At 42.6% G+C, this 16,896-nt stretch overlaps 1 protein-coding gene across 1 annotated transcript in view; it reads right to left on the bottom strand.

Annotated features, from left to right (window-relative positions):
* The window catches only part of FAT3 (FAT atypical cadherin 3), a 643,096-nt gene that overhangs the window by 57,579 nt on the left and 568,621 nt on the right, over positions 1 to 16,896 (bottom strand). The window contains 2 exon segments of the mRNA XM_042457261.1: positions 11,449 to 12,247; positions 16,229 to 16,426. Of these exon segments, the coding sequence (XP_042313195.1) occupies positions 11,449 to 12,247; positions 16,229 to 16,426 (997 nt within the window).

Here is a 16,896-nt window from a genome sequence, read left to right as displayed (position 1 = left end):
GGCCTTGTTAGCTGCCACATCGCACTGTTGACTCATGTTCAACTTGTGGTCTACTTGGACTCCTAGATCCCTTTCACATGTTGTCTCCTTAAGCCAGGTGTCCCCCATCCTATATCTGTGCATTTCATTTTTTTGCCCTAAGTGCAGTATCTTACATTTCTCCCTGTTGAAATTCATTTTGTTAGCTGTGGCCCAGCTTTCTAGTCTATTCAGGTCATTTTTAATTTTGATCCTGTCCTCTGGAGTATTAGCTATTCCCCCTAATTTGGTGTCATCTGCAAATTTGATCAGTATTCCCCCAATTTTTTCCTCCAAGTCATTGATAAAGATGTTGAACAGTACTAGGCCCAGGACAGAGCCCTGTGGGACTCTGAATGCAAGCTACAGGAAAAGAGATTCCACCTCAACATTAGGAGGAACTTCCTGGCAGTAAGGGCTGTTCGACAGTGGAACACACTCCCTTGGAGTGTAGTGGAGTCTCCTTCCTTGGAGGTCTTTAAACAGAGGCTGGATGGCTATCTGTCGGGGATGCTTTGATTTAGATTTCCTGCAGGGCAGAATGGGATTGGACTGGATGGCCCTAGTGGTCTCTTCCAACTCTATGATTCTGTGATTCAGAAATTTCCAAAGCCTGTTGTAGGTTCACACAAAGAGATTATGTAAAGTGAGAGAACCTTTTAGCACACACAATAAATATGTGTACATCAGTGAGCTTTGCTTTCTCCTATAATCAAATTATTCAACACCTCAATGTCTTCCTCTCCTGGATATAATGAAAATTCCACATTTTTATAAATTCTTCAAAAATGAAAGGAAATAAAATTATCTCCAATTTGCACCATCCAACTTCAATATGCATGGAATGGTTCATGGTGTACTTGCTGGGACATGGAGAGGCACTGTGGGGAAGTAACTGGTATGAATCTAGAAGTATTCACATTCACTTGACCATGGAGCTTACTGTGATCCTGGTTCTGTTACCATTTCTCAGCCTCTCCAACCTCACAAGATTACTGTGAAGATGAATTGGAGGAGAGAATAATGTACCTCAGCTACTCAAGAATGCAATAAATAAATTCCACGGAGAAAGCATGTGTGTCCTTGTTCAGCATTTCCAACATAAATTGTGTCGCACATAAGATTTCACAACTAATATGTGATTACACAAATGCTTACCACTTTCAGAAGCAGAGATGTGTAATTATGTTTGTACAGTGTACCTGCATCCTACGCGAGCGTGCTTTATGCGGCTTTCAGCATACACTGAAAGCCATGCAGGGAGGAAGGGGCGGCGCGTCCCATAGGGACAAATGGGGTGCATGCCCATGGCACGCACACGCCACCACGCCACTGCGTGCATGAGTCCCATTCATTTAAATGGGGCTCGAGCATACACGTTATTTGTTTTACGCAGGGGAGTCCGGAACGGTTCCGCAGCGTAAACAAAGTGCGCACTGTACAAGCAATGGAAAGCAGCAGAGATAGAAACAGGTAATCAGGGTTTCCTCAAATGTTGCTTTTCCCCATGCTTCTTCCATTGCTTCTTTGATTAGAGACAGAGGTCTCTCTTTACTGAATTACATCTTCTTTTTAGTCTTTGTCTCAGCCTCACAGCTAGGAGATCCTACCCTTCCCTATCTATAATACACAGAATTCCCTTGATCACTATTTTCTCAGTAAGATTGTTTTGGATTAGTGGTGTGTCAATGAATTTGCTTTGGGATTTTGTTCAAATTTTAAAGGAACTATCCAAACCTATTGGGAGGAGTAGAGTTCAGCACCTTGGGTACCTACTCGAAAGTTTTGACTGGAGCCCCGAGTGAATTCACCATCCCACTGACATGGTTGGTACCATTCATCACTGTCTTTAATGCTGATGCCAGCTTCCATGTAAAACCTACAATCATATCTAATGCTACAGCACAGTGATAATACAAAAGAATAGCATGATGGACATGTCAGGGAGAAAAAAAGACACCAAACTGAAGTTAATCCCACTGAGTAGGTGGCTCAGGAGCCACAATTCTTTGTATGATCATATACACTGTGCATAACTCCTACTCCTTTTAAATTAGGGTTAGGTATAAGTCCTGGAGGCCCTTATCATTCCACTACATCTGCTTCCACAAAATAAATAAATTAATAGGACATAGGGAAACATGTTTTTGGACTTTCCTTGGACCACTAGAGGGCAATTTGAAGCAAAAAAAAAAAATTGGGGAGGAAGAGAATTTTACAAAATTTCATTTTGACCTCAGGGGACTCCAAGCATGGTAGAAATGTCCTCTGCACCCTCCTCCAATAATATATATAATATACACATACATATATACAGATAGACGGAAAGAGAAGAGCCGGTGTGGTGTAGTTGTATGAGTATTGGACTGTGACTCTAGAGACCAGGGTTAGAATCTCAGCTCAGCCATGGAAACCCACTGGTTGACCTTTGGCAAGTCACATTTTCTCAGCCTCAGAGGATGGCAATGCAAACCTCCTCTGATCAAATCTTGCCAAGAAAACCCCAGGATAGGTTCGTCTTAGGGTCGCTATAAGCTGGAAACAATTTAAAAGCACACAACATCACAACATATTTCAAAAAAAAAAAATAATCACTGGGGGGTGTCACAAAAACAGCCCGGGGAGGGGGCCTGTGTGCAGTCCATGTGCCACACACACAGAAGTTCTGTCATATAACTGGGGCTACACACACACCGGGTGCCCCTCCCTGCATTTTGCTCCAGTAATAGGATGTTGCTTTAAGTTTCGGCACAGCAACTCAGTTCCTGCACAAAGCCACTATTCAGTGTAAGCCAGCTCTCCTATCAAAGTGTAAGAGTGGTCCTGACAGATAAATGGCAGGCATTTCAAATTTTTATTCAAGCTCCTGTAGGTGAATTTTATAGCTGTCACAAAACTTTTTAAAATACTGGAAGTTCAGGAGAGAGTTCTTTATATCCATCTTTGTGTTTATAAGCACCCCAAGCTACAAATCATGTCTTACTGCATTGCTCCTGCTTCACATGTGTTTTCAGGGTGATTTCACAATGGCAGACATTCAAAATCACTGAAGCATTTGTGGGGAAATTATCCACCTTTAGGGATTTACAGTCAAGTCTTGGGCATCAACTATGAAGCCGAGCAGTATTTTTATTTTTACTTTTAGCTGTTCTATGATTCTCCTCAAATTAGTTCCAATGAATATGCATTAAGAGGGATTTCATTCTCTCTATGCAAACCCTGAAGGAATCAATAGTAATCCCCTTGGACATCAAATAGAGGGAGTAAGTCTTCAATCCTACATTAACTGTGTTTAAGTCCTGTGTCCCTTTTTGTTCCTGGCATGTCTATCATGGTATCTTTTTGTAATGTCACTGTGGTGTGGTAATAGATGGGATTGTTGACTTTACATGGAAGCTGAAATCAGTATAAAGACAATGGTGAGTAGGCTCAAGTCTACGAAAGCTCATGCTACCAATTTCTTTCTTCCAGTTGGTCTCAAAAGTACTACAAGATCCCTTTGCATACTGATTTTCCAGACTAACATGGGGCCTAAACAGACAGGCCAAAATAAAGCTGCTTCAGGTCACTTTGGAGGTATGCTATTGAAAAGATGCATGCGTCCTAAGAGGCCAGAAGCTGCACAAAAGCCATGCTCCAGTCCTATGGACTGGACCACAGTTTTTGGCCTCTTAAAATGTGTGTGTCATTTAAACAGCATACATCCAAAGTGATCTGAAGCAGCTTTATTTTGGCCTGCCTGTACAGGCCTATGGTTATGTCTGAATTCTACCACACTTAACTGGATTAATTTTTTTGTTGCTAATTAGCTACTGAGCAAGGTGCAAGGCACTACCATTGGTTCTAGGGCCCTAATCAGCTCAGTAACAGGTAATCTAAGACCCGGTACACACGGGCGGAAGTGGCGTGGCAGTGTCGATTTTAGGGTTCCAGAGCGTGCAGCAACCACATGCACAAAGCTACTATGGCGGCATCATGGAGGCCTCCTGTCCACATGGGGGCTGCCATGATGACGACACTGCCGTACAGCAACCAGACGGCACTGGCAGGAAGTGGCATCATGGCAGCGCCCCTTCCTGCTTGCGATGCTGCAAAAAAGAAACCACTCTGGGTGGCTTCTTTTTTGCAGCGGAGCCCCACAGTTTGGTTGCTGCAGCAACGCTGCGCAGTAAATAGGGGTGGCATTTCGTCGCCAATGTGTACCAGACGTAAGAAATCTTTTTGCTTTTTAATCACTGTTTTAGTGCCTTATTACTTGATTTTATTGCATTTTGATGATATTTAACACCACAGTATTGAAAACTGTTTCTGGATATTTAAAATAAAAAGCAGTATGGACATGTTTTAAATACAATTTCAATGAACTCAAGTAGAAGTAACTTTTCAGTTGGTTTGTACAGCAGGCATGGTCAAATTGTAGATGCTGCTTTTACTGAACACTCTCTTCACTACCTAGGGATGATGGGAGTTTTTTAGCGAACAGCATAGAGGACCATATGTTGCTCACTCCTGTTTGTATATGGGATTACACTTTAAGTAAGGTTGGAAAAAATATTTGCAAATATTATAAACATGGGTGGAAAACATGTTTCTTAGGTGTTGAGATACTCTGAAGAGAAGAATCCTGGACTGATCTGTTTTCTGAGCATATTATTATTAGGAAACTGCTCTATATTTACAACTATTACTTAATTCTCATACTACTGTCACAGTCGTAACTCCCGCCCGCAAATCTACTTTATTGGGAGGAAGGAGGTCTGTTCTGCTGGTGATAAGAGCATGTGGTGCATGGTGTTTCCATCAGGTTTGAAGTAGAACGGGCCAGGAGAGGTTACTTAGGGGCTGGACAGATTGGTGGAGACCATGGCAACCCACCCGGATGGAGACTGTGGCAACCAAATGCCACAGCCTATGGGAGGCCTAAAAAAACTCTGCTCCCTGGTGGGTTCTTTTTAGGCCATGCACAGGGTGCCATTGGTACGCTTGCATGCTATGAGCACGTCCGCATGTGCAGCACTGTTTGGGCACTGTGCTGTGCAGACATCATCATGGCTCACCCTGTATGGACGGGTGTAGTGAGGGGAGCCCCGGGGCTGGGAGAACTGAGAGGGCAGAAGTGGGCCAGGTGGAAGAGGAAGGAGGAACGTCTCATGGGATGGAGCTGGAGAGGGCGGAGCCAAGGGTCCCTGAGGAGGAAATAAAAGAGGAGGGGCAGTGGTGCGCGGAGAGAGGGAGACGTTGCAGAAGAGGAGGTCAGGGAGCAGCAGACGAGAGAGGGACAGTGCAGGTCAAGAGGAGCCCAGAGAGAGAAGGAGTCCCGGTGTCCCTCCAAACCAGACCCAGCTTCCGAAGGCTTGGGCCTCACCAGGAGGCAGAGTTGCGGAACCCACGAACAGAGGACGTCTACACCTACTCGGACGAGTGGGCACGACTGCCGGCCAGGGACCTAGAGGACGAGTGGTGGGACCCTAAAGGAGAGAGGTGGGAGTTTGGCCCTCCTCCCCAGGAACACGACAAGGCCGACTGGGAACCCCTAGAGAAGCACTCTGGAGGGTGGAAAGGCCGAGGGCCTGAAGACGCCGAGGCTGAGAAGCTGGTAGACTAAAGTGCTTGACTCCCAGGACTTAAGAAAGGGAGGCTTACTGGCTAGTTGGGCCTTTGTTTGTTCGGCACAGGGAAAAGGGAAGAGGAGTTCTGTTGGTGCATTAAAGTACACTGTTGCAGCAAACTTGAGTCCAGTAAGTTTGTTTCGCACGTGGGTCAGAACTTCCCCTTTTTTCAAGGGTAGCATGCAGCCTGGAATGCCGGCCCCGCCCACAACAGGTGCATGGCATGATGGTGGCCAGGATGCACGGTAGGGTTGCTGAGCATGTAAACACTCAGCCCCCGTGCACCCCTACTTCAGGCCCAGGCAAGTGTAAAGCACCCATCTGTACTGGCCCTTAGTTATATTTAACTAAGTAGCTGATATAGAATACTGGCTACTTTTTCCCATGCAGAAAGCACATCTTCAGCACAGAAATGTGTTTTCAATGTAAAAAGACACCCTCCTGTGTATTCTTGCATAAATACCTGCTAAAGCATGGATAATCTCATGACAGCCCCGCAGCTGTCTCTGTTCTTCCCGACTGAGTTTTTCTTGAGTATTGGGAAACTCCTTTTTTGGCCAGGACACAAATAATTGTCAATATTCTTTCCATCCCTATTATAGAGAAGTTGCTACTATGATCTGTGAAATCACAGGCTTCTAAAGAGAAACTGGGAGTGTCAAACGGTCTTCACCACTGGAAGCTCATTACATGAGTTACAGCAGAGAACCAGGTTCATGCTTTTGATGGCTTTCTTCTTCAAACTAAACAATAAGACTAGAAAGCCAAATGACTGAATCCATTTACTCCCCCCCCCCCCCCCCGGTTGCATCTTAGGTTTTATTTTATAGACAGAAAGACCAACTGCTGCCATGCTACAGAATGACATTCTGTCAGCACTAATGTTAACTTGTGACAACCCATGTTTAAACTATACTGTATACCAAGTGGTGGTGTCAGCTAAGTTCCCGAATGGTTAAATAACTGTCACATTACTGACTGTTTAGTTTCCACCACTAGGTATGTTTCTTTCTAACTACAGCTTTCAGAATTGCCTGCGTGAGATGGAAAACTCTTTTCACCACCACAATTACAAATCTCTCAGGTTTCCCAGAGTGGTTTCAAAAATGACTCGACAATGGCTTAAAAAAGCTGATGCATCACAGATTGGCTTTGGACAGTCTTCAGGCTGGTGGACATTGAGCAAACCATAATTTGCAGATTGAAAGCCAGCATCAGGATTGTTGGGGTAACACCCACACTTCTGAAAATTCCTAATCAACAAAAGCATGCTTTATTATGCTCATAGTGTTAACATTTATACCCCATCCTCCTTCTAAGGAACTCTTGGTGGTATATGTGTTCCCCTCCCCCCTCCATTTGTTCCACAATCATTCAATGAGCATGATGTTTAAGCTGGGATGTCAATTCCAGTCTTCTTGACCCAAGTCCGGTCCTCTAACCATTGCATCAGAGTAGGCCTTATGGGCCTCTAGATGCTGTTGGATTCCAATATAGCAGCTTATAGCAGTTTAATTTATATACCGCTTCATACCACCTAAGCAGTCTCTAAGCGGTTTACAAATGTAACCTAGATGCCCCCAACAAGCTGGGTACTCATTTTAACGACCTCAGAAGGATGCAAGTCTGAGTCGAGCCTGAGCTCTGGCTGGTATTTAACTCACTACGTTATGGTTTGTGAGTGAGTGGCTGCAGTACAGGCATTTAACCACTGCACCATTAGCCTCCCATTAGCCAATAGTAAGGGATCATGGGGCTTTGAACCTAATAACATCTAGAGGAGCACAATTTGCTCATCACTGTATTAAATTATGGTGGTTTGTACCACAATATGGGCACACCTTGGCTCCTTTGTGTGAAAAGAATACAAGAGAATCTGGTTTGCATGCACAATGAGGGAGAGATGTTTGTTGTGTTGTTAGCTGCCTTTGAGTCATCCTCTACTCATGGCAACCCTATGAATGAGATGTCTCCAGCCCCCCCCCCCCATGCTCTACCTCTCTGCTCAGATCCTATAGGCTCAAGCCCATGGTCTCCCTGATTAAGTCTGTCCACCTGGGCTTCTGCTGAGTAACTGGGTTGATGGGGGAGAGATAACACCATGTTAAAAGCAAACTCAGACTGCATCTGCACTGCACATATAAACCAGTTTGACACCACTTTAACTGCTATGGTTCACTGCTATGGAATTCTGAGGTTTGTAGTTTTGTGAGACATTTGGCCTTCAGGTCTGGTGCCACAACAAACTCCAGATTCCAGAATTGCATTGCATTGAGCCATGGTAATTAACATGATGTCAAACTGGATTGCTTCTGCAGTGCGGATGCAGCCTAAGGGAGGTGGAGTTCCATGGAGGGGAAACAGGGAATCCACACACACACACCCTCACTGCTTGGTTAATTTCTGATTTGCAGAAAGCCAGCATTAACTTTGCACAATGTAGTGGTTTGAGAGTTGGACTATGACTCTGGAGTTCAAATCTCTGCTTGCTCCCAGATGACATTGGGCAAGCCACACTCAACCTCAGAGGAAGGCAAATGCCAACGGCCTCTGAACAAATCTTGCCAAGAAACCCCCATGATATGTTTGCCTTAAGTTTGCTGTAAGTCAGAAATGATGTGAAGACACATAACAACGACAACAAGTCCTTAATTTAGATAAAATTCAGATACAATCTGAAACATATTTGAAAAGTGTAGATCATTAAAAAAAGGTCACCTCTACACTGCAATGAAAGATGAATTATCAGTGTGGTCTTCCCTGTAAATTAATTGCAATTGATCAGTGTGGCTCTCTGTATTTCTGCTTAGAAAGTAAAGTGTTTGCTTGGGGAGAAATAATGCTATGACTATTTCTGATGTCTTGGAAAATAAAGTTTCCTAATTTCTTATGGAGAATATGCTCTGGAAGTTCATCCAAACCTATATGGGAATGTTATTAGATGAACACAAGTGTATCAGGTATATTGTACTGTATTTTCCTTTCTCCTTTTTGTTTAGTATTTTTTTTATTCTAAGAGAAGGGAGGGAAAGAACAAAAAAAGGCCTTACTTGGCCCTAAAACATCTTTTTTCCATTAAAAATATGAAGAAATTATGCTCACACCCATTATGATTGATTATCAAAATGTAATTAATCTGGGGGTAGTTTTTTGGTTCCTTGAGGACTCTTGGGACCACAAATAATAATAATAATAATAATAATAATAATAATAATAATAGAACACTGTAAAATTTGCACAGCACTTTACACATTGTATTAGGAGTCCTTATTTTCCTTTTTCTTGATATATACAAACAACAAACTCATTTTGACTGCTGATCTTTATTTGTCCACTACAGTACCACCAATACATAACAAGGTAGAGGGACTCCCATAGTTTGCAAACATGTGTATTTGTGCACATGTCCCTTCAAGTCACCTGTTGGCTTATGGTGATCCCACAAATTTCTTAGGTAAAAAATCTTCAGAGGTGGTTTTGCCTGTTCCTTCCTCTGAAATATTGCCAAAAACACCTGGTAGTCATTGACAATCTCCCATCCAAGAACTAACCAGGGCTGACACAGCTTAGCTTCCAATGAGATCATACAGGATCTGGTGCTTTTAGGACAAGTGTATCCCCCCTAAAAAAAACAACAATTTGGGGGAACACCCTTAAAACAACTCAACCACAACACTAGGACCAAGTCAGGCCAGGGGTGAAGGTAGTCTTAACTAATTTCCAACACCTGTAGCATGAAAGGTTAGGCTTTAGCACAGTTTCAGCTGACCCCGTGCCTTCCAGCTTGCTTTATATCATCCTGGCCAGTAAGGATTACAGTGTAAGGCTCTGAAGACCCATTGGTTGTCAGACTAAACAGTGTTGGACTAGATACATTTATGGACAGACTGGTTAAAAGTAGTGCTTGGAAAAGTTAGGTTTTTGGTCTACATCTCCAAATTCTCTGGAGCTGCAGTCCACAAAAGTAACTTTTTTCAAGCTCTGTTAATAAGGCTTTCTTGGTGGCTCAGACTATATAATTCCCTTCCACAGGAAGTTAGAATGCTCCCCTCTCTGTTTTCTTTCTTCTGGACCTTCCCCAGGCCTTTTTGAGTGTTCAGGATTTGTTGCAGAAGGTCTTAGAATTATTGTGTGTTGCAATGCATTTTTATCATCACTATTCTTACATTTTAAGAGCCTTTTAATAACCATTTTAAATTAACATTTTGAATATTACTGTTTTTTCAATTGGGTTTTTCTGTATGTGTTTTTCATTGTTAGAGTTAAAGTTTGTTTTAACTCATAATTGTGATCCACCTTGGGCCCTATATTGGGAGGGGGAGGAATATAAACTAAATAAATAACGAAATAAATAAGATTAGGGTGCAGGGTCTGAATGAGAAATAAAGCCTTGTATGCTACTATTTACTTCCTAGTGGAACTGGAATATAAGCAAAGGCAATAACTGAAACAAAAAAGAACCTGAAGGATTTCATTACCTCTGGCTAGATTAACACACATGAGGTTCAGTGCAGTTATTTCCTTTCAGGGATGAGGAAAAATAACTACTTTGCAAGCATTAGTACTATCAGCTAACAGCAGGATAGGGTGGGAGGAATAACTGGTCTTACTTTCTTTTTGCTGTGGGGCAGCTGGTTGGGTTACATAGGCTTCTGAACAATTTCATTACAGTCACTAGGATTAGTGCAGGTGACTTGAAAATTAAACTTTATGGATTGTAGTCCAAAGATTTGGACTGAAGCACCTACATCACTGGATGTTATCCAAGCTAAAATGAAGTTCCAATACACTGGAGAGGCTCCGAGTCTCTTGCTTTCCAGTCTTTTGGCCTAATTTGTATTTTGATAACTTAGTTTGCTAATCACAGTAAACTAAGTAAAAACCACTGCACACCTGGCATGCATGAATAGTGAATATCCATGGCATCTGCCACTGGGAGTAAAATTCCTAGTAAAATACATATTTCAAAAATGTATTGTCCATGCTTCCATTCAAGTTCTCTTGGGCTGTAACCGAAGCTGGCCAGTGAATATGAATGAAAACACCACTGAGGATTTATTTTGCGCTCAAATGCATTCTTCTCCAGTGTTATTGTTGTCCAGTGTATTAGTTCTTTAAAAGTGATGCTCCAACTTGTATCACATAAATGCTGCCCCAAACTATGTGAGAACAAAAATACTGCATGTGATGATCAGTCATGGCCCCCTTCACCTTGGTGCAAGACTTTAGACCATATTTACAAGGCTGCTAATGAACAAAACAAACTGCCATGTCCTTAGAGTGTTGAGACCCCCCCAAAAAAAGAATCTCCCCATTGCTATCGTTAAATAAAATAACCAAGTGGTTTCCATTATGCCAGCAAAAAAGAACAGAATGAACTAACCCTTTTTTAAGCTTTGCCTCTTGGGTCAAATGTCAACTTTGGTTTGAATATACTAGACACTGTCTGGAGTTGTTGTGACCCAGCCACCATTTTCATGTCTGTGAAAAATGGAGCTAGGAGGGGGTGGGGGGTGGAAAGCCCTATACACTTTTCCAGGGCAAGTGGTTTATTGACCCTTTTGGCTCGACTGTATCTGGAAAGCTTGGCCAGTTTGTCCCAGGGAGTCAAAGTTCACCAGCCTCTCATTTGACATCAATAAACACCAGCTGTTCCTGCTGAGCTTGAGAAATCAATTCTCCGTCAGACATTTTTCCAAAAGTTCTTTTGACTTACTGCCTATATTGGTTGGTGTTAGTAAAAATAAAAATAAAACTCTCAGGTGGAAAATGATGGAAAACAAAGTGGTGGAGGGGCAAGGGTGGGGTAATTACTACTCACCATCACATGAGCAGCGTACATTTCTGTAGAATCGAGGACACACAAAGCTAATTCGTGCTGTGCTGTAGGTCATCAGGGAATGAGAATCGATAGACAGGCTTTGCTCACAGTGTTGCTCCTGACAATCCAGTCCAGAGCAATTCTTTTCCAGAATAGCTGAAATGCGAATCACATTTTCCAAGTGTCGCCTTGCATTGGTGAGCTTCTGAATCAAGTAGGCAGGCTTATAGAAGCCACCAGTGTGCATCTGAACTGTAAACAGCATGTCGAGTTGATTGGTGCCCGCCACAGGCTGAATGCTAATGATGTGCAGGCTGTCTTGCTTCTGGGTAAGGACAGCGTTGCGTAGGGTGCGCCTAAATCCATGCATGTGGAGCCCCACAAAATCCTCTGGGGAGACATTTTCAAAACGGATGGTGACTGTATTTTGTAGCATTTCCTGCATCAACTGCTCAACATGGACTGTCACATCCATGGGTACCTGGAAACGGCCATCACTGACAGATACGTTCAGTACGTACTTCCCACTGTCCAACCCTCCAAGGGCAATTATCTTGCCATCATGATTGTTGACTTTGAACAAACTCTTCTGCTCTGACTTCAAGCCGTATGTAAGGACATCATATACATCTTGGTCTGTTGCATGTATCTTCCCAATAACGCCACCTGGAAAGTCATCTTCCATAGTGACAATAAAAATCTCTAGTGGAATGGCGGTTGGCTTGTGGATGCTCTCTTCAATCACCCGGATCTGGATATAGGTGTGAGATACCTGCTGAGGTTTCCCAGAATCCTTTGCCTAATTGAAAGTATAAGAAATTGGAAAAAGTAAGAAACAAAATGATCAATTTTAAGTACTGACCACCACCAGAGTGGTGCAGTGGTTTGAAACCCACATTTTAGTAAAAAAAAAAAAAAAAAAAAAACTGGAGCAGATCTACTGAACCAAAGCATGGACTTACCAAGAATCAATAGCTCTACTCTAGTTTCAACTAACATTTGCTTTCAGCCCAACAGTAGTTGTTTTTCTCAAAGGATTTTAGAATGCCCATAGTATAAATGCTGACACCAAGTACACAGCTGAGTAATAATAACAATGGTAGTGGTTGTGGTAATGATGATGTAGAACAGAGGTTCCCAACCTGGGGGTCGCAACCCCTTGGGGGGTTGCCAGGTTGTCTCAATTAAGAGTTAAACTATGTGACAGATTACATGCATAGTACAGCTGGCCCTCCATAAACACGAATTTTTAATCCATGGATTGAAAATGTTCCAATAAATAAATAAATTCCAAAGAGCAAACCTTGATTTTGCCATTTTATGTAAAAGGCACCATATGACGAAAACATTGCCTTGGTCCTGATCCCCTTCCTCACCACCATTCCTTTCTCCTTTTGTGTCATGTGTTTTTAGATTGTAAGCCTGATTGTATGAAGCTGCTAAAATATCCTGGGGACTGCACTTTGCCCACATCTGACTTAACCTATTTGCCCCAATCGGCAGCAGCTGTCCAGGTCTTCAAGCAAAGATCTTCTATTTTCAGTTTTGTAACCTAGGACCTTTTAAACTGGAATTGAAACCAAGCTCTTTTGTTTCTGAAGTGTCTGCTCTACTATTGAGTTGCTTTTCTCTATGCAAAATATTATGTTACTGCCATCTTTTTATCTTCTGGGGTAAATAACTGTGGTCAGCATTAATTAGTAGAATCTAATCTTCGGCCGACATATAACTAATGCACTCTGGTTAATTTTGATGTGGTACCCTGGATTATAATGAAAATAACACCACCATTCATTACTCAGCTGCTGGGCAAACAAGGATGGACAGTCGAGGAAAGCTTAGGAAAGTTCAGTAGTACTATCTACTGAATGGCCTGGGATGATGTGGAGGGTAGTGAGCAGCTGACAACCCCCTTGTCTGGTTTTAGCCCCTTTCCAAATAGCCCTATCTACGTGCAAGCTGAGGGCACAAATTCCACAATAGGATATGGATTTAAAATGGAAGTAGGCAACATGTAGGTGCTTTCTGCACCGCCATTTGGGACGTCCTCCGGACGTCCCATTTTAAAAAAGGGGCGTCTCTTATAGACGCCCCTGGGCCTAGTACGGACTCCGTCCGTACAAGATGGCGCCGGCCCTTCTACATGGCCGGCGCCATCTTTGCGTATCGGACGCTGGGCGTCCGTACGCGTCGCGCCGCTTGTGACGTAGCGAGCATGCCCCTGGCGCCTCGCTACGTCGCAAACTGGAGCTTCTTTTTCGGTCCGCGCGGGAGTCGGGCCGTGTGAAGGCTCCGGCTCCCCCGCGGACCTACTGGCGGCGGCGGCAGACCGCCGCAAAGCGGCCTGTACCCCGCCGTAGTCATCCAGATGTAGGACAGCAAGCTGACATCATCCTCATCATTTCTCACCATTCACTATCTTGGCTTGAGCTGATGATAGTTACTGTACAAAGTAAAATTTGTACTGACCCACAGAGAAACCTAAAGGCTTGAAGTGATCCCCATGAGTGTTATGTCCCAAGATTAGGGAATACTCATATAATTTATCGTTACTTTGGTTGCTGAATTTCAGTTTCGCCACCACTGCGAAACATCATATAGGACTGGAACATTGTTAGTCCCATCTACGATAGACTCACTGAACCAACTGTTGAAAAGTAAATCCACACATGGGTAAATCCGACTGATTCAATGGTTCTACTCTCAAGACACAGGTAAACTCAATGGATTTAATGGCTCTACCGAACAGGAGAGTTTAACCTCATGGAGTGCATGAAGGAGAAAAAGATGGAAAGCTATTGGTACTGTTTTTCATTCTAGTTCTTGCCACTGCAATGAACTGGGAATGGCCACCTTTCTTGCAGCCCAAGAAAAATGAAAAACAAGACACAAAGACATCACCCATATCCTGCTACCGGCCATACCACAAAAGGATAAGGGTGCAGCACCACAATAAGGCTGTATTGTCAAGAAGGAGGACTTGATTGTGGTGTCCCTGCCTGCTTTTTGTGACACAGGCATTAACAGAATGGCCAGTTCTATATTAGAGATGCCCCTACTATGGTGTGTGTGTGTTTCAGGAGATTGATGGTACCATCCTACACCATTGCCTGCAGGGAATGTGCTACTGTCTCCTTCTTATCCTCTAGTGACGATGAGCAGATGCCATAGCTTCTTCTTGTGATATTAAAGCACAGGTAACATTCCCTGTTTGTCAGGTAACAGGGAAGATGGGCACCACTGCCACTGAGACAGTGTCTCTCTTATTCTGTGTGTGTGTGTGGGGGGGGGAGGGAGTGGGGATATATTTTTTGGCAAAATTTGTTTTCAAAGGAAGCAACAAGCAATTCAGCAATTTTCTTCCTGCTATGAGAAAGTCTTTGAAAACTGCACAGTTTTCCAATACTATTCACATAGTTTGGGATTAATTCTGTGCAAAATTTGCACATGGACCCCCTTTTTTTACATTGAAAATATGATTTTCTGAAATGTGCACAAAATACTATTTTCTTTTCCTGCAAAGAAAATGCTGTAGCTGAAGTCCTATTTTGTGCAAAATCCACAGGTCACTTTTTGTGAAGAAAACGCCATCTTGTGAAGAGGAAATGTTATTTCTGTGCAAAAATACTATTGTCTCCAAAAAAATGTTGTTTCCTATGCAGAAAATAATGTGGTTTTGCACACACAAAAATCCACATGTGAGTTTTGTTTAGAATAAAGCTGCATCTGCACTGCAGAAATAGTGTAGTTTGATACCAATTTAACTGCCATGGCTCAGTGCCATGGCAGATTTATGGGATACTTAGCCTTCTCTGTCAAAGAGCTCTGATGCCACAACAAATTATAAATCCCAGAATTCCATTGCATATAATTAAAATCTGAGCTATGGCAGTTAAAGTGCTGTCAAATTACATTAATTTTGCATCACAGATGCAGTCTAGGTTCCAAACTGTGGCATCAGGGTTTCATGACATTCAAGTAACATATGTTTCAACTATTTCTCAGATATTTTCACATATTCCTTCCACTCCTGATAGAGATGCTGTGACCATCTTCTTAGGGTGAGATGTGCTTGGTGTCTTCTTTTTCTCTGGTGGTGGTGTGCACAGATGACAAGACTTTGTGACCATAGGCATCATTACCATGTTCTCCTCCTTTTTTGGTCTGGTTTGTGTGTGAGGCAGGGCACAGTGTTTCTTCATGTGGTAGGGAAAGGGAACAGTGCATTACTTTCTCACTCAGGCACCAGAAGAATCTGGGGCACTCCTGAACCCATTTGTATAAATTTCATTTCATAAAAATGGTTTTTCAAGGTAGCCAGTTGTTTAGCTATTTCTGCTGAATTTGGATCAGTTAATAAATGCACCAGTGTGGTGTAGTGGTTTGAGCATTGGGTTATGACTCTGGGGACCGGGGTTTGAGTCCTGGCTCAGTCATCTAAACCCACTGGGTGACTTTGGGCAAGTCATGCTTCTCAGCCTAACAGGAAGACAAAGGCAAACTCTCTTTGAAGAAACTAAACCTCATGACATGTTTGCCTTAGGATTGCCATAAATCAGAAACGACCTGGAAGGCACACAATAATAACAATAAATGCACTATTTTGCCCATAGTAAATGTGTGGCCCACATTTTGCCATATGATAACAACAATAAATGTACCATTTTGCCCACATATTGCAAATGGGGAATACAGATATAATGAAAAGGAAAATCGTCTGCCAGAAGAACTATTTCCCACCATTTTCTTATTAACAGAAATACATACTGAGGGTAGTTACCTGAATGCAGAGGACATATTCAGTTGCTACCATGCGCTTGAAGATGACTGCAGATCGAAGGATGCCTTGTTGGTCCAATGTAAACTCTTCTTCTTCATTACCAGCCAAGATTGAGAAGGTGAAAGGGGGCCCATTGTGCAGAGAGTCTTTGTCTGTTAGAACCAGCTGTAAAATGCTTGTTCCTATTGGTTTATTTTCCTTTGTACATATACAAAAAGTGTATGGGGGGAAGAGGAAAAGAAGAAGAGATTTTAATTATATATCTCAGCACATTGTTGAAGAAATGTGTCTGCTGCCTAGAATGCTAAGAATGTGGATTTTCTTGTAATAAAGGGAGTGTTATTTTTAGTCCAGTTTTTCTACCTAATTTTGATTTGGTTCCACTGTTTCAATCTAATTTTAGTCAGGTCCTAACAGAGAAGCAATCTGTATTAATATATGGATTAGCTTTTCCTATCTATACTATGCTCATAGGTGAAGAGCCAGAGTGGTGCAGTGGTTTGAAACCCACATTTTAGTCAAACGATCAACTCAGAAAAACTGGGTCAACTTATTCAGGAGACAGTGTAATTACTGTACCTTAAATTTTATCAAAATGGAAACCTTCCCCTTCTCTAAGTAGAGTGGTGAAAGGCAAGAACTTAGTCTATCCTGGGAGAAGCTAGAAG

Source organism: Sceloporus undulatus, chromosome 3, assembly GCF_019175285.1.
Source record: "Sceloporus undulatus isolate JIND9_A2432 ecotype Alabama chromosome 3, SceUnd_v1.1, whole genome shotgun sequence".
In the NCBI taxonomy this organism is placed as follows: Eukaryota; Metazoa; Chordata; class Lepidosauria; order Squamata; family Phrynosomatidae; genus Sceloporus; species Sceloporus undulatus.
This window is presented reverse-complemented; position numbering and strand designations above follow the sequence as displayed.